The 19,151-nt window shown below is 36.3% G+C and overlaps 1 protein-coding gene across 1 annotated transcript in view; it reads right to left on the minus strand.

Annotated features, from left to right (window-relative positions):
* Positions 1–6: 6 nt before the first annotated feature.
* The window catches only part of LOC110458460 (E3 ubiquitin-protein ligase MARCH6-like), a 24,098-nt gene continuing 4,953 nt past the window's right edge, over positions 7–19,151 (minus strand). Inside the window, exons 7-25 of the mRNA XM_021510162.1 lie at positions 17,051–17,243; positions 16,722–16,783; positions 15,958–15,990; positions 15,320–15,371; positions 13,705–13,763; positions 12,975–13,084; positions 11,834–11,948; positions 10,706–10,909; positions 10,311–10,361; positions 10,027–10,127; positions 8,370–8,553; positions 7,767–7,946; positions 5,153–5,222; positions 4,669–4,850; positions 3,856–3,990; positions 3,369–3,458; positions 2,606–2,738; positions 2,212–2,347; positions 7–1,471 (exon numbers count right to left, since the gene is read on the minus strand). Coding sequence (XP_021365837.1) covers positions 1,393–1,471; positions 2,212–2,347; positions 2,606–2,738; positions 3,369–3,458; positions 3,856–3,990; positions 4,669–4,850; positions 5,153–5,222; positions 7,767–7,946; positions 8,370–8,553; positions 10,027–10,127; positions 10,311–10,361; positions 10,706–10,909; positions 11,834–11,948; positions 12,975–13,084; positions 13,705–13,763; positions 15,320–15,371; positions 15,958–15,990; positions 16,722–16,783; positions 17,051–17,243 — 2,169 coding nt within the window. The 3' untranslated portion in view covers positions 7–1,392. The remainder of the gene's footprint in view (positions 1,472–2,211; positions 2,348–2,605; positions 2,739–3,368; positions 3,459–3,855; positions 3,991–4,668; positions 4,851–5,152; positions 5,223–7,766; positions 7,947–8,369; positions 8,554–10,026; positions 10,128–10,310; positions 10,362–10,705; positions 10,910–11,833; positions 11,949–12,974; positions 13,085–13,704; positions 13,764–15,319; positions 15,372–15,957; positions 15,991–16,721; positions 16,784–17,050; positions 17,244–19,151) is intronic.

The raw sequence follows: 19,151 nt of genomic DNA on the forward strand, positions 1-19,151 counted from the left end.
GGGGGGGGGCAAATCATTTGTTTGTTCACCATTAAGTCCTTTGCCTTAATGCATATGATACTCCATACCAAGATCAGCTAAAATCATCTCTTTGATTGCTCTTACCGTAACTAGATAGCTGTTCTAAGTAAATTTAGACAAATGCCATGCTTACTATCCTAATGTTCTAACCCCCATTTCCTACTGTCCCATCTATACATACAATTTCATGTAATTTAGGTCAATGAAAACCAAGCACTATGAGGTCCAGAGTAACATTTCAGCGTTTCACTTTCCACATATTTTAATGGCAAAAGGAGTGAATAGGTTTCCACATCAGGCCACGCCCACTTAAATAGATCTCCCTACAGCAACATCCAGTGGGAACATACTATCTAGAGATAGTAAGCGTTCACATTGTTTATGGTGGGATACAGACCTATAGGATATATAGAGACCTTATATTGTGCATCCCCATATATAGTTTATTTTACACACAGACTCAAGAGCTAGAGCACTATCATTTAAATGTAGAATGCATTAATGCACTCACAAATTTTTCAATAACTCTGGTCCTTGCCGAAATAGTATTGCAAAAATAGTTCAGGTTTTATTTATTCCCCAACCCCCTCAAGTCCCCTATCATAAACATAACATCATAAAATGTTGATGTTATAAAACATACCTGTAAGGTTAATAAATAGTGGAACTTCTATTCCAGAAATCCTCAAAATGTTATAAGCTAACAAAACCAAAATAAATCTTACCTCACATAACATGAAATACGGCCAGTTTTCACACACAAGTTCAACAAAGTCTCACATTCGATAAAAACTACTTCCTTAATTAATTTGTGAAGTGTTGAGTCAATCCCATGCCTGTTTCTCCTGTGTGAAGTGTTGAATCAATCCCACGCCTGTTACTCCTGTGTGAAGTGTTGAATCAATCCCACGCCTGTTACTCCTGTGTGAATTGTTGAATCAATCCCACGCCTGTTACTCCTGTTTGAAGTGTTGAATCAATCCCACGCCTGTTACTCCTATGTGAAGTGTTGAATCAATTGTTTCAGTCGTCCTTTAGTAATCTATGCAGTGTTTTACTTAATAAATCGAAAAACATTTCCGACATCTCTTATATATCATCCTTCTCCCCCCACTTCCAGTTTACGTCGACTTTTTGAGGTCAGTAATGAGATTTTCAAGTTTACGTCGACTTTCTGTGGTCAGTAATGTGAGTATCAGTCTTAATAAATTTATCTGCATTTAATGCTTCACTGCTGACTGCGACATAGACCACACCTCATCATTAGAGCGGTCATTAATCCATGTTCTCAGTGGTCACTACACCATGTCTAGTGACCACAACTACACAATAACATAGCTAAAATTATCAGGCATCCTTCCTATTTGGTAGTCATGACATTTGGCGACGGATTTGAGAGAGAAACCTTTTTCTTGGCTCATAATTCACAAGTCTTTGTCCAACAAGGTACCTGTAAAACATTGTAAAATTATGTACCACATTGTAGAATTATGTACCACATTGTAGAATTATGTACCACATTGTGGAATTACATAAACACATTGTGGAATTATGTACCTCATTGTGGAAACTTTGTACCACATTGTAGAATTATGTACCACATTGAAGAATTACATAAACACATTGTGGAATTATGTACCACATTGTGATATTATGTACCACATTGTAGAATTACGTAAACACATTGTGGAATTATGTACCACATTGTAGAATTATGTACCACATTGTGATATTATGTACCACATTGTAGAATTACGTAAACACATTGTGGAATTACATAAACACATTGTGGAATTATGTACCACATTGTGATATTATGTACCACATTGTAGAATTACGTAAACACATTGTGGAATTACATAAATACATTGTGGAATTATGTACCACATTGTGGAAACTTTGTATCACATTGTAGGATTACATAAACACATTGTAGAATTATGTAACACAATGTAAGATTATACAATTCTGTCAAAAGCTATCTTTTATAATACTGATATCTGAACTATTTTGTTTCAGAAATTTCCCTCCTGATCAAATATTCAAAATATCAGATATTGATATCATGCATAGAATGTATTTAGCATGTCTAATTTCATGTCAAACAAAGGTGACAGACCATAATTAAAGTTCTCCTTCAGTTGAATATGTTGTAATAATTTTATATCAATGCTACAAGAAGGCACTTACTTGTCATTTTTAATGTGCTCATAGAGCCGTTTAAACTGCCGGATTTGGAATATTCCAAAAAGGACAAATACAATACAGGCTAGAAGGAACGGGTATATCCTCCTCAGAACCAGATTCTGAGTCTGGAAATTAAAACCTGGAAAACAAACCCATTAATAGCATTAATCCCGAAATATTTTATAATGACTCACATCCACTTCTTATTTGTAGATATTGAAAAAATTAAACAATGTACACCATTTTCCCTCTAAATTACTACCCTCTAAATTACTAAGAAATTTCAAATACTAAAACATTTCTGTTCGAGTTTTTCATTTCATGGTATCTAGCATTGAAGTATTTAATGATATCCATATTTATGCTAAAATCAAAAGTTGGAATATAAGATACTTACCTAGATAAGGAACAAAACTTTTAGCGACGACGTATGGCAGAGAGAGGGACATGCCTAGGATACCAACCACTGGGGCACACAACTTGGTGAGGATGAATCTCAGGTTCATGTTACGAATGCCGTCATTATAAACCTGGGGAACCAACACAACAAAGTTTTAGTGAGGTGTACATATCAGAGCTACATAATAAGATGTGGGTATCTGCTCAACAAAGAAATGCAAATTTAGTGTTTAAATACTTGTTAAATAGCCTGGTGTCAATAACATCAGATTATTAACATACACGTTAAATAACCAAGGGTCATCAGTTTTATGTATCTATTCAATGACCAATGGTCAACAATTTTATGTTTCGATGACCAATGGTCGACAATGTGATGTACCTGTTCAATGACCAATGGTCAACAGTTTTATGTATCTATTCAATGACCAATGGTCAACAATTTTATGTTTTGATGACCAATGGTCGACAATGTGATGTACCTGTTCAATGACCAATGGTCAACAGTTTTATGTACCTATTCAATGACCAATGGTCAACAATTTTATGTTTCGATGACCAATGGTCGCCAATGTGATGTACCTGTTCAATGACCATTGGTCAACAGTTTTATGTACCTTTTAAATGACCAATGGTCAACAGTTTTATATAGTTACCTATTCAATGACCAATGGTCAACAGTGTTATGTACATATTCAATGACCAGTAATAACCAATGTTATGTACCTATTAGTTGACCAGTGGTCAGCAGTGTTACCTACCTGTTCAATGACCCTCTTGAGCCACCACGCAGGTCCCATCATAGTCACTGCACACACAATCTTCGCATGGAGGACTCCTAGAGCCCAATCCTTGTAAACAGAAAGAACATCGTGATAAATTACCTGTAGTGAGAGTCAAGCTACTAACTTTCTTTTAAGGCGATTAAGGTCACTTTTATAACTTAATACAGTCACAACTTAATATCTAGAAGAATCAAGATCACAAATAATCTGAAGTAAGGGTCAAGATCACAAAATAGTGAACTAATTCATATCCTTTAATCTGAACACTTAGCTATATGTAATAGTTGAAACAATACTGAAGTCTCTTGTGAATATTATTTAATTTAAACTTAAGTTTTACTTAGCTATTGAAGTAATTTTTATACCTAAATACATATTCAGGTAAGTACTTAAGAGTCTTTTTCAAACATGAACTGAAATTAACAAAGATATGTTGATAATAAGTTAAAATCCTATCACTTACCTGCCAGGGAAAAAATATAGGTGTCTGTTCTAGAGGCACACGTAGGGGAGCCACTACGACCAGCTCAAACAGCAGCCCCAGTAACAGGGGCACCACACCAATCAGTAACACAGCCACAATGATACACTTCATGGCCTGTAAAAGACATCAGATCAGTGTTCATATAGATAATGTAACAAAGTACACTGTACTGGAAACATCCTCCTCGATACTCCAGGGGTTATGCTCACTTACGCTGTCTGCACCCCTGGAATATGTCATAGTAAAATCAAAGGCTCAGTTTGCACCATCTTGTGGATGAGACAAGAAGACTAGTTTGATCCTTTGATGTACATCAAAATAATCTGTCGACACGTAACAGTAAAATTGACTGGCTTTGAAGTCGGGTGTTGCTTTTCTGTAATCTACAAAGGACAGGTTTCAGTCTTAGCGATTGGTCAGGTTTATTTACCTGAGACCAATCAAATAGCTAGTTGCATGCCTTCAATTTTGCTATGACATATTCCAGGGGTGCAGTGAGCGAAAGTGAGCGTAAACCCTAGAGTATCGAGGATGTGAAAGGGTCAGCCAATCGTAGTGCCATCCTTGAAATAAGGAGCCAGCTTTATATATTGTAACAATTTTCACAGAATTTTGTAATACTAGTAGTTATAAACTTGAAGTGAGTGGTCTTAAGGCTAAATTATCCAGCCACTGGTTACTCAAAGCAAGTGATTGTAGTAGGTTGTTTATGTCTATCACTGAATGTTACAAGGGAGACAACTGTAACACAGAGTACACTGAATGTTAATTATTATGAAGAGAGCTACATACCAACAATGCCCACTCCTTGATCTTGTTGAGGATGGCGGAGGTGCCTTGGGGGATCCAGTTGTACAGGACGGTGCTGATCCTGAGGATCATCCAGCACACGTACAAACCACAGGCAGCTGTGTACAGTTCATGGATCTTAGCATCCCCCATCCACAGAGACATCAGCTTACGTCCGAAAAATACTGGCAACACAAACAGTTCAACATGCAGTGAGAACTCTTCATTTGTTGTAGGAATCTCAAACCAATTATATTGGTAGGACTCAATTTCTGCAATGTTTTACTTCAATAAACTTCATGTTTCTAGACATTTTATCTTGTCCTGTCATTATGCTGATAATGAGGGCATTGTTAAAGCACAGAAATTTGATCCAATGTAAACTGCAGAAGAAGTTAACAATTTACCAAATCTTCAATCTGACAGTCAGTTCTTTTATATCAATCATATATAAAACAGTGAAGTTTCCACTTGTCAGTCTACCTACCTGGCAAGACAAGTGACATAAGACTGGAGGCGAAGAGTGTCACACACATAAACATCACCAGTAACACGATCTGTAAGGGAGGTAATCATTATCAGTAACACGATCTGTAAGGGAGGTAATCATTATCAGTAACATGATCTGTAAGGGAGGTAATCATTATCAGTAACACGATCTGTGAGGGAGGTAATCATTATCAGTAACATTATCTGTAAGGGAGGTAATCATTATCAGTTACATCATCTGTAAGGGTGGTAATCACTATCAGTAACATGATATGTAAGGGAGGTAATCATTATCAGTTACATCATCTGTAAGGGAGGTAATCACTATCAGTAACATGATCGTAAGGGAGGTAATCACTATCAGTAACATGATCAGTAAGGGAGGTAATCACTATCAGTAACATGATATGTAAGGGAGGTAATCACTATCAGTAACACGATCAGTAAGGGAGGTAATCACTATCAGTAACATGATATGTAAGGGAGGTAATCATTATCAGTACCTTGATCTGTAAGGGAGGTAATCATTATCAGTAACATGATCTGTAAGGGAGGTAATCACTGCCAGTAACATGATCTGTAAGGGAGGTAATCATTATCAGTAACATGATCTGTAAGGGAGGTAATCACTATCAGTAACATGATCAGTAAGGGAGGTAATCACTACCAGTAACATGATCTGTAAGGGAGGTAATCATTATCAGTAACATGATCTGTAAGGGAGGTAATCACTCTCAGTACCATGATCTGTAAGGGAGGTAATCACTATCAGTAACATCATCTGTAAGGGAGGTAATCACTATCAGTAACACGACCAGTAAGGGAGGTAATTACTATCAGTAACACGATCAGTAAGGGTGGTAATCACTATCAGTAACATGATATGTAAGGGAGGTAATCACTATCAGTAACATCATCTGTAAGGGAGGTAATCACTATCAGTAACATGATCTGTAAGGGAGGTAATTATTATCAGTAACACGATCTGTAAGAGAGGTAATCACTATCAGTAACACGATCAGTAAGGGAGGTAATCACTATCAGTAACATGATCAGTAAGGGATGTAATCACTATCAGTAACACGATCAGTAAGGGTGGTAATCACTATCAGTAACACGATCAGTAAGGGAGGTAATCACTATCAGTAACATCATCTGTAATGGAGGTAATCATTATCAGTAACCTGATCTGTAAGGGAGGTAATCACTATCAGTAACACGATCAGTAAGGGAGGTAACCACTATCAGTAACACCATCAGTAAGGGTGGTAATCACTATCAGTAACACGATCAGTAAGGTAGGTAATCACTATCAGTAACATCATCTGTAAGGGAGGTAATCACTATCAGTAACACGACCAGTAAGGGAGGTAATTACTATCAGTAACACGATCAGTAAGGGTGGTAATCACTATCAGTAACATGATATGTAAGGGAGGTAATCACTATCAGTAACATCATCTGTAAGGGAGGTAATCATTATCGGTAACATGATCTGTAAGGGAGGTAATCACTCTCAGTAACATGATCTGTAAGGGAGGTAATCATTATCAGTGACATGATCTGCAAGGGAGGTAATCATTATCAGTAACACGATCTGTAAGGGAGGTAACCATTATCAGTAACATGATCTGTAAGGGAGGTAATCATTATCAGTAAGATGATCAGTAAGGGAGGTAATCACTATTAGTAACATGATCTTTAATGGAGGTAATCACTATCAGTAACATCATCTGTAAGGGAGGTAATCACTATCAGTAACATCATCTGTAAGGGAGGTAATCATTATCAGTAACACGATCTTTAAGGGAGGTAATCATTATCAGTGACATGATCTGTAAGGGAGGTAATCATTATCAGTAACACGATCTGTAAGGGTGGTAATCACTATCAGTAACATGATCAGTAAGGGAGGTAATCACTATCAGTAACATGATCTATAAGGGAAGTAATCATTATCAGTAACATGATATGTAAGGGAGGTAATCATTATCAGTACCATGATCTGTAAGGGAGGTAATCACTATCAGTAACAGGATCTGTAAGGGAGGTTATCGCTATCAGTAACATCATCTGTAAGGGAGGTAAACATTATCAGTAACACGATCAGTAAGGGAGGTTATCACTATCAGTGACATCATCTGTAAGGGAGGTGATCATTATCAGTTACATGATCAGTAAAATTCAGCACATTAGGATACTAGTTAGGTTTAAAGACATGCTGATCAATTGTTATGTTTAAGTCAGGAGAGTGGACGGTTACAAACACACACATAGATGTAGCCTATATAAAAAGGGAAAGTTGTTGAATTTGTTTGCTATCCAATAAATATTTTGGAACACACATTGTCAGTCAAGTATCCAATCAGAAACTTTGACTTAATGACTAGCTTGTTTAACGAAACTAAACTGAGTAGAAAACTGGAGAACACAGTGACCATTTTCAGTACAGAATATTTTAACATAAAGAATTATCTATCAGTTGATGATTACATTAACCTTTGACACTTTAATACAGACAAGTATTATAAAACCCTAGAATTTACATAAATACGTAAGTTTTTTTTTTTTTTTTGACATTTCACACGTAGTACAAATAATGTAGTTCTCACCCTGAAATAGAATAGCTGCGGTCGTATGTAGGCCTGAAAGCCTGTCGGTCCTCCGCCCTGTAGCATGGCTTGGTGAGCGGCCCCCAACCCTCCCCCAAGGCCTCCTCCCACTGCAGGTGCAGCGTTGTTGTTGGCTGGGGGCACCAGGGGTGCAGGAGGGTCTCCCTGGACCACGTTGTCCTGGAAATCACCACCATCAATGATACACCCATAAAGTCACAATATATTCTATAATCTAAATTGCTAACAACTAAAGAATTATGAAATTCAGATGTAATTTATGTTGATATTAACAGACCTTGTACACAGATTAATGTTAAGTTAATGTATTTTTACACAGGTTAATGTTCAGTTAATGTATTTTTATACAGATTAATGTTCAGTTAATGTATTTTTATACAGATTAATGTTCAGTTGATGTATTTTTACACAGATTAATGTTCAGTTAAAGTATTTTTACACAGATTAATGTTCAGTTAATGTATTTTTATACAGACTAATGTTCAGTTAATGTATTTTTATAATCAAAATTACAAACCAGGCACACTGAATCTTAAAACATATTTCTTTTTTCAGCAGCATGCTTTCTTGTGAACTACTTACCCCATCCTGTAAGGGAAGGTCACCGAGAAGGTAGGACCGAAGCCCTAACATAGAGGCCATAGCCACGGTCCAGCCCCGCACCATACCCTTCAGCCACATACGGGTGTGACCCTGCTCCAGTAGAGCTGGCAGGACCACCTGTAGCAGTAGTAACTCTAGGGACAGCTCACTGACTGGGGCATCACTGTAAGTAGCCATACTAGATTAGATTTATGATACAACAAACAAGAGGCCCATGGGCCTTAGCGGTCACCTGAGTTATGTAAAAACTGATGTTATCGATGTTGCCAAATGAAAAAGAAAACATTTTGTAACAAAGGTAACTTGAACTACATGTAATGCAAAAGTAGTGTGAAAGATCTGGGTAGTATATGTACTATGTACAAATAGTGGTTCTGTCAGTCAGCTGAATTATGGTAAAGCACGTTAAGACCCTAGAAAAACTATGCAAAATATCCCAATATTCAATGAATATTCATTTTTTTCTAATTTATGCAAATTTGAACTTGTTACCATGGCAACAATAATTAGAAATATAAATAAATATTTAGGAGGTATTTAAAATTAAAGAAACAGTCATTTCAAAGTTCATTTAAAGGTTTTGAATTTTGATGCATTTGGGGGCCAAAAACAGGCCCAAACCATACATAGTCCTTTACCCCCTCCCCAGGGGAAACGTGAGACCCCAGGGTCATGAAATTCACTATTTTGATAAAGTACCTTAAGACCCTTCCATCTATGAATTGTATTTGATTCTACCATATCTGGATCTTGAGAAGATGATTTTTGAAATTTTAGTCGATTTGATCCTTTCTGGGCCCACCCATCAGCCCCTGGGGGTCAGTCAGGGCTGATATGTGCATACCATCAAACTGCTATCAAATACTGATAATGCTAATCAAGTTTGAATTAATTCTGATGAAAATTAAATAAATGTTGATCCAAAATGTGATTTCCCTATATAAACTATAGTAAAATTTACCACTTCCCCAGGGGGAAACATGAGACCCCAGGGTCATGAAATTCACTATTTTGGTAAAGGACCTTAAGACCCTTCCATCTATGAAGGGTATTTGGTTCTACCATATCTGGATCATGAAAAGAAGATTTTTGAAATTTTAGTCAATTTGACCCTTTTTGGCCCCGCCACTCAGGCCCCTGGGGGCTGGGGACCATATATTTCACAATGTTGGTTGACCTTTGGCCATGGAAGGTTTCTGCAAAATTTCATTGAAATTAGGTCAGGGGTTATGGGGAAGGTTTCTGCAAAATTTCATTGAAATTAGGTCAGGGGTTATGGAGGAGAAGACGAAAATGTAAATTGTTTACAGACGCCGGACAAAAGGCGATCGCAATAGGTCACTTGAGACTTTGTTTCAGGTGACCCAATAAAATACATCACAGAAAATAGGGCTTATATACAAATAATGTATTAATATTTTATTTAATGTGAAAAAGCTAATGCAATTGTGACATCCTACAGAAAGGAGTAACAGAAAGTTGTCTTTCATAAACTTCATGTGATGAAAGACTAGGTAGCCAATAACCATTTTCCTTTTTCAAACAGAATTTTGCTGATTTCTAGAGATACTTTGTAATTATGAGTAAGAGCAGACCCGATATAACATTGATGTGATTGACAACTTGGGTGACATACCTGGACAGCATGACGTGGTAGGGAAGGAAACCTGTTAGCACTCTCTTTATCACCCGTACTGGCAGCCACAGCATCAGTAGCACTGTACTTCCAAAGATTATCTAAAGATGACAAACACATACTTAACAACCATTAGTGTCTCTATGTCAAATTCAATATGTATGAGGATAGTTTTCCAAATAAATAATACACAGTACTGTTTATAAAGCGTAAACAGGCTTATTTTTACTTTTATTACCTTAGACATGTACTTTACACAGTAAAACTGTTTTAGGTGTACCTACCACGGAGGCTATAAAGCGGCGCCCATGTCTGTATACTGGCAGGTGGATCATCTATATCGGAGAAATCATTCAATGTTTACAGAAAACCAAATACAACTGTATTATTTATTAAATCAAAAATTATTTCAAGTTGTTTAAAATATGTTTGCAGTACTGTATGTTTTCAATATAGGGATAGTTAAAATAGATCAACATAATTTTCTGCGATAGCCAAATTTTTTTACAGGTAAAATGCACAAATCTATCTTTTGATCATTACTTTTAAGAATCATTGGTTTCTAGAGAAAAAACCTCAAATTGATATGTTTGTGATTATCTTTATAACTGAACCATGACAATCACACAGTTGTATGGCATAGCAAGGTCCTATAGTATATAATATATGTTACACCTACCTCTTGTATTGGGTTGAACTCGGGATCATTGAGGTTCCTGAGGAACCAGAGTACGCCTGGCCTGAGGACCTCGCGCAGTAGGAGGATGAAGGAGGCAAAGTAGAACACATACACCATTCCCACCAGCCAGTGGATAAACATGGATGTCCCTGGTGCCAGGTGGAAACTGTTCTTACGGTCCTTCAATGTCGCATCGAACATTGACTGCACCAGAAACACGTTTGTTATAAGTCAAAATCATCACATCTTATAAGAGTACAAGGTATCCATTTTGAAATTTGAACAAATTAAAAATAAAAAACAGCATATTTTCAGGATCAACTTCAGTTTTCAAATTAAGAACTGCCTTTGTCACTAAAACAGGTGGTTGATTTGAATTGGTTTGAAAAATATGAATGTTAAGTCAGGGAGAGGAACAATTGAAGAAACTTACAAAAAACCTGGCAATACGACAATTGAAATGAAGCAAGAAATGACAGAGAACAAGCTAGACTTTTTCCTTTATTGAATCAAGTGTGAAAAACAACTGGTCATGAGAAGATCCTTTGAACCATTTTGGCTGATCAGATCTTGAAAAATGCTTGTCTCATTTCCCATATTTAACTATGCAATCTGCTCTCATGTGGAGGTACACTTCAAAAAAATGAAATCTCTCAGCCCAAGGATGCTCCGTACCAAATTTGATCCAAATTCCTTAATCTACATTTTAGGAAGCTGTCTTTTAAAGATAGCTCAGTATTTTTCTTTTATGGCTCGGCTCTATTCCCTTTATTTATACAACTTAAATTCCCTTGGGCAGATTGTTGTTATCTATGCCAAACATATCAAAATCTCTTTTAATGAGTCATCCACCCTTGGACTGCACCCCTCTGGCCCCAAACTGGCCAAAATTTTCATTGATAAAAAAGCTGATTCTTTTGCCTAAAGGAGACTTAAGAACAAATTTGGTTGAAATCAAATGAGCCGTTCAGGAGGAGTAGAGTTTTCAATGAAAGTTGACAGACAGGTAGCAGGCCTTGGATATGCTCACTTTGTCCTTGGCTCACCTGTGAGCTAAAAAAGACTCGACAATATGCATGCATATCCGTATCACATTTGTTCTTTCCTTACTGTAACACATATACTCACCAATGAACATACGTCCAACCACCAGCCACAGATCAGAGGAAACACTCCAATCTCTATGACTACCAGGAGCATCACCTTGACAACCACATAGCAAAGGCCCAGTACTCTTCTAAACCTGTAGTTGAAACAAAATACTTTTTAAACAACACTGAATATAATAATAAAACTGCAAAAACATTGCCACTACTAGCAATGATTAAACCATCAACTGATTCACTTCCTGGCAAAAAATACAAGAAATATATCCTTAAATTTCCCAAATAAATCAAATATCTTTTTAATTGCTATACAATTAATGTGAAAATAACATTTCACCAAAAAATTCCAGGAATTTATTTGATCCATGTATGATGCTAAAACAGGAAATCTTGACATGTTTGTGTTCTCCCAAATAATCAAGGAATGATTTCTTGATGATAAGGTCTTTCATATGATTATCACATTAATTGATATTTAAATTTTCAATGAAAATAAAATATCAGAAGTCTTTAATGTAGATACTTTTTGAGATAAGCAATGGCAAAAATACGGTAGATCCTGGTAAAAAAATATTGTATGTTTTGATTTTAGCTATAGCACACATCAGAGAGAATGATGAGGGAGACTTACTTTTTGAGTTTAGCTATAGCACACATCATAGATAATGACGAGGGAGACTTACTGTTGGAGTTTAGCTATAGCACACATCATGTAGAGAATGACGAGGGAGACTTACTGTTTGAGTTTAGCTATAGCACACATCATGCAGAGAATGACAAGGGAGACTTACTTTTTGAGTTTAGCTATAGCACACATCATGTAGAGAATGACAAGGGAGACTTACTTTTTGAGTTTAGCTATAGCACACATCATAGAGAATGACGAGGGAGACTTACTGTTTGAGTTTAGCTATAGCACACATCAAAGAGAATGACAAGGGAGACTTACTGTTTGAGTTAAGTTATAGCACACATCATGTAGAGAATGACAAGGGAGACTTACTTTTTGAGTTTAGCTATAGCACACATCATAGAGAATGACGAGGGAGACTTACTTTTTGAGTTTAGCTATAGCACACATCATGTAGAGAATGACGAGGGAGACTTACGTTTTGAGTTTAGCTATAGCACACATCATGTAGAGAATGATGAGGGAGACTTACTTTTTGAGTTTAGCTATAGCACACATCATGTAGAGAATGACGAAGGAGACGGCTATTACTACATAGCCAATCATGGTGGTCATCAGTCCTTCAAAGTGAGTGGACAGCGCCTGTATCAGAAACATCAACACATCATTATGGGAATTCCTTAAACATTACGGAAATGAAGACTTACGCAAACAATACGACTGAAGTGAAGGTACAATAGGGTACAAATTGATGGTTGTGGTCTAATGGTATAGTCAGAAAAGTTTTTGGGTCAAAGGTTTCATTATATTTTACTATTTACAGTGACCTTTCAATCCTATGAAATATATTAGCATAAAAATATTTATACCACTAAATTTGAAATCTGTGAAATGGTAGAAATTTTTCTACAGTGAAATGAAATGCTATGCACACTGTCTTAATGATGAAAACATCAATCGCTTTCAGACCTCAAAAATGTCATATTTTATGTTTGCTTGTGAAATATCAAATACAGATTGGCTAGAACTCACATCTAGTCATCATCACTTTGACAAATACAAGGTTTATTTTCACGAATACGCTGCATATACAGTACCTATTCTAGATTTTAGTTTGAGAAATTCAAAAGACTTTATGGCAGGCATATCAACTGTACAACATATCTATACAAGATTTTTTTTTAACTTTTTTGAAAACTGATTTATGTAAAGCTGTAGATCTGTTCGTTATGTTTAGTACATGTAGTACACATCTTACTTACAAAGTCATCCAGGTGGAGTCCTACCAGTGTGAAGTGGCCGATGTGGTAAGGACAGAAGGCTGCAAACACAACACTCACGTTATATACAACGCTAAAACATTACTTACTTTTAGATTCATAAATCAAGAATGTTTAAACTCTGTGTGGTGATGCTAAATATGTTTGGAATGAGTTTCACAAATGTATTTAGAATAGGAACAAATTCATGATTCTTTTTATCAAAATACTGATTCTGAACTAATACAAGTCTTTGGATCTTAACACCCATCATCATATTTCTTTAGTTCAATATAAATTCGATCTTTTATTGTATCTGTCAGATTGATGGTTATCTAAACATTGAAAACATCATCTGATATTTTTTTTTATCAAAACTTCATATTGCTGTGTTTGACAGTTTGTCTTTTAATTAGCTTATTGGTTTGACAGTTTGTTTTAATTAGCTTATTGGTTTAACAGTTTGTTTTAATTGGCTTATTGGTTTAACAGTTTGTTTTAATTAGCTTATTGGTTTGAAAGTTTGTGTTTTAATTAGCTTATTGGTTTGACAGTTAGTTTTAATTAGCTTATTGGTTTGACAGTTAGTGTTTTAATTAGCTTATTGGTTTGACAGGTTGTGTTTTAATTAACTTATTGGTTTGACAGTTTGTTTTAATTAGCTTATTAGTTTGACAGTTAGTTTTAATTAGTTTATTGGTTTGACAGTTAGTTTTAATTAGCTTATTGGTTTGACAGTTTGTTTTAATAAGCTTATTGGTTTGACAGTTTGTTTTATTAGCTTATTGGTTTGACAGTTTGTGTTTTGATTAGCTTATTGGTTTGACAGTTTGTGTTTTAATTAGCTTATTGGTTTGACAGTTAGTTTAAATTAGCTTATTGGTTTGACAGTTTGTTTTAATTAGCTTATTGGTTTGACAGTTTGTTTTATTAGCTTATTGGTTTGACAGTTCGTGTTTTGATTAGCTTATTGGTTTGACAGTGTGTGTTTTAATTAGCTTATTAATTTGACAGTTTGTTTTAACTAGCTTATTGGTTTGACAGTTAGTGTTTTGATTAGCTTATTGGTTTGACAGTTTGTTTTAATTAGCTTATTGGTTTGACAGTTAGTGTTTTGATTAGCTTATTGGTTTGACAGTTTGTTTTAATTAGCTTATTGGTTTGACAGTTAGTGTTTTGATTAGCTTATTGGTTTGACAGTTTGTTTTAATTAGCTTATTGGTTTGACAGTTAGTGTTTTGATTAGCTTATTGGTTTGACAGTTTGTTTTAATTAGCTTATTGGTTTGACAGTTAGTGTTTTGATTAGCTTATTGGTTTGACAGTTTGTTTTAATTAGCTTATTGGTTTGACAGTTTGTGTTTTAATTAGCTTATTGGTTTGACAGTTTGTGTTTTAATTAGCTTATTAGTTTGACAGTTAGTGTTTTAATTAGCTTATTGGTTTGACAGTTTGAGTTTTATTTAGCTTATTGGTTTGACAGTTAGTGTTTTAATTAGCTTATTGGTTTGACAGTTTGTTTTAATTAGCTTATTGGTTTGACAGTTTGTATTATTTAGCTTATTGGTTTGACAGTTTGTGTTTTAATAGCTTTATACTGGTTTAACTGTATAACTTACCAAACACCAGTATGAAGAGCGTGTTTAAGGACACCACCCAAAACACATGTTCCTGTAAGACAATTATAGACATTATATAACACCCAAAACACATGTTCCTGTAAGACAATTATATATATTATAGACATTATATAACACCCAGAACACATGTTCCTGTAAGACAATTATATATATTATAGACATTATATAACACCCAGAACATGTTCCTGTAAGACAATTATATACATTATAGACATTATATAACACCCAGAATGCATGTTCCTGTAAGACAATTATATATATTGTAGACATTATATAAAACCCAAACAGTACTCTATCCCAAAGCAAAGAATACAAATTGTAAAATGTTCCAGTTACAAACCTTCGTAAGTAAACCTAAACCTTTTTAAGTAAACCTAAACCTTTGTAAGTAAACCTAAACAATACTATAACATCAAGTCCACAAGTTCTAAGTGACCTAGATCAGACGTAAGCAGTTACAAAGAAAGGGAAACTATATCTAGTTTTAAAATGTTAAAACATGTATGATTCAAACATCCACGTTCACTTAAATACCAGAAACATGACTCCTGATATGTTTATTGAAATTGTATTTTCATGCCAACACTTCTACAAGTTAGAGATCAGACATGACTTACGAGGAACACCAGGGAGCCATCCAGACCCAGCAGCTGTGGACAGACACAGAAATATTTAAGTCGTTATGTCAATTTGAAAATAATTGTTGCTTATCAGAAGTTATAAAATTAATTCAACTGATGTTATTTCTTTTTGTTTACTAACAAATTAATAAAATGCCTTTACATTTATATTATCACTGGCAATTTAGATAACAAGTATCATCATGAAATTGAGTGTGTAGCACAAGTATAAACAAGTTAGTGAATAATTACTGTCTATTCCACTTTAAGGTTTGTTAAGATTACGTGATAACATTCAGCAAAATTTCGTTCATCACATAATATTACACTAAAGGAAAATTGTAAGCACTAATTTTTCAATTCCTAAACGATATTTGCTGGTTACATTATTATCATCATTATGCAACATTTAATTAAGTGAGCCCTATATAGCTAAAATAAGTCACACTGATCATGATGCACTTTAAAAGTACATTAGCTGAACTATCAGGCACTAACTACTGATGATCCTATGCCACCTGGCAACTACCTCCAAATGTGTGCATGCCTGTCTGTGTACTGGAGGCATATTAGAGTTCTGTTTATCATATATAATTATTTTTTTGTGGGATGACTCAATAAGAGTAATTACCGGTATCTGAAATTCTGTTGGACAGTTACCAAGTAATTACTGTGAGACAAGTGGAATAAAATGTCGAGTTATTTTTTTGCGGCCAAGCAACAAGAAACAATATAAGTAATTTACTCAAGCAAACAGTTACCCTTTCCCAGGTTAACTCCTCTGCTGCCCTGTCCCACTCTATAGGGTTCCAGTTGTTGTCATCTAGTGGAGAAACAAACCAATTTAGTATGTAAAGAAAGTAACTTTGGATAGATTATCTTATTTGACATGATGACATATCACATAAGGGAATAGTTAGCCACTAATACACTTGATAAAATATTACAGAACAAATACCAATAAAATCAATTCTCACATTTCTATATAAATTTAATTTCTGCTTTTTAAGAAAATAAGTATTTGTCTGTTGAATGTTTGTGTTTTTCTGTTCATACATCTGATCTAAATAATCTTCATGTAGTCTCTAACCTTGTGCTGCGTTATTGCCATTGTTACCCCCGTCCATGCCTCCGTCATCATCTCCTTCATCCTCATTGGCTGCAGGATTGGGCGCTGCCATTGGTGGGTTGTTTAGATCATTTTGATTAGCTGGTTGGGCTCTAGGTACTCCACCCCCTCCTAAATTTACTAAATTGTTGACTACTCCCCCATCCAGGAAATTCTACAAAAAGGACAATACACATGAGAAAACTCACACATATTACACAATGTTGGTTTGCTTGCTTCAGATGAAAATCTACATGAAAACAATACATCGGTTGAAGCATCATAGATTTCTGCTCATACAAACGAACACATCACCTACCTACCCTGGGTTGATTACACCCAGGGTTTTCCTGTTCTAGCCAGTCTATCCAATACCCACATCACCAATACCTACACTAGGTTGATTACCCCCAGGGTTTTCCTGTTCTAGCCAGTCTACCCAATACCCACATCACCAATGCCTACACTAGGTTGATTACCCGCGAGGTTTTCCTGTTCTAGCCAGTCTACCCAATACCCACATCACCAATACCTACACTAGGTTGATTACCCCCAAGGTTTTCCTGTTCTAGCCAGTCTACCCAATACCCACATCACCAATACCTACACTAGGTTGATTACCCCCAGGGTTTTCCTGTTCTAGCCAGTCTACCCAATACCCACATCACCAATACCTACACTAGGTTGATTACCCCCAAGGTTTTCCTGTTCTAGCCAGTCTACCCAATACCCACATCACCAATACCTACACTAGGTTGATTACCCCCAAGGTTTTCCTGTTCTAGCCAGTCTACCCAATACCCACATCACCAATACCTACACTAGGTTGATTACCCCCAAAGTTTTCCTGTTCTAGCCAGTCTACCCAATACCCACATCACCAATACCTACACTAGGTTGATTACCCCCAGGGTTTTCCTGTTCTAGCCAGTCTACCCAATACCCACATCACCAATACCTACACTAGGTTGATTACCCCCAAAGTTTTCCTGTTCTAGCCAGTCTATCCAATACCCACATCACCAATACCTACACTAGGTTGATTACCCCCAGGGTTTTCCTGTTCTAGCCAGTCTACCCAATACCCACATCACCAATACCTACACTAGGTTGATTACCCCCAAAGTTTTCCTGTTCTAGCCAGTCTATCCAATACCCACATCACCAATACCTACACTAGGTTGATTACCCCCAGGGTTTTCCTGTTCTAGCCAGTCTACCCAATACCCACATCACCAATGCCTACACTAGGTTGATTACCCCCAGGGTTTTCCTGTACTAGCCAGTCTATCCCTGCTCAAACCACCAACAATAAGGGCTTCGGAAAAACTTTTGAAACTACTTGCCCACCGATCTGGGAAGGAAAACTCCCCCTCCCCCTACTCCGGCGCTACACGCCTCGGACACTCGACCCCTTGTAAGCAAACACTCCAAAACATTATTTGCTATGCCAATGTTCCTTCTTTTACCTGTTGATTCATTTAATTTGTTTGTGTACGTTCACTTTGTTGTCCGTGTGTCACTGAAACGTTTGTGTGCAGCATCAGCTGTCTGCTCATGATTTTATAACTGCGTTAAATATAAGTTCTATTTTAAGAACGACGAGGACTGGATGTATATTTCGGGGTGTCTCTGCACTCATCCAGACCAGAAACCGCATGTTCATTTCTGGTTGTGTCGGGACTTGTAATAATGCAACCGCATCAGCATCTTATACCCACTGAGCGTGATAATTTTTAACAAATGGGTTTATTTATAATTTCAACACAATGAGAGCAAAGACATAAGTGGATTTTTACTTTGATATTTTGGAAAAGTACTGGTCCGCTGGACTAGTTATTAGTCTAAATCACCTGCAAAATCTGATTTCCACTTGTCATGGACGAGCGGACAAGTGGTTTTCCGGAGCCCTGCTAATACCTACCCTAGGTTGATTACCCCCGGGGTTTTCCTGTTCTAGCCAGTCTACCCAATACCCACATCACCAATACCTACCCTAGGTTGATTACCCCCAAGGTTTTCCTGTTCTAGCCAGTCTACCCAATACCCACATCACCATCGCCTACAATAGGTTGATTACCCC

This window comes from Mizuhopecten yessoensis, unplaced genomic scaffold, assembly GCF_002113885.1.
Source record: "Mizuhopecten yessoensis strain PY_sf001 unplaced genomic scaffold, ASM211388v2 scaffold9615, whole genome shotgun sequence".
NCBI classification, from domain to species: Eukaryota; Metazoa; Mollusca; class Bivalvia; order Pectinida; family Pectinidae; genus Mizuhopecten; species Mizuhopecten yessoensis.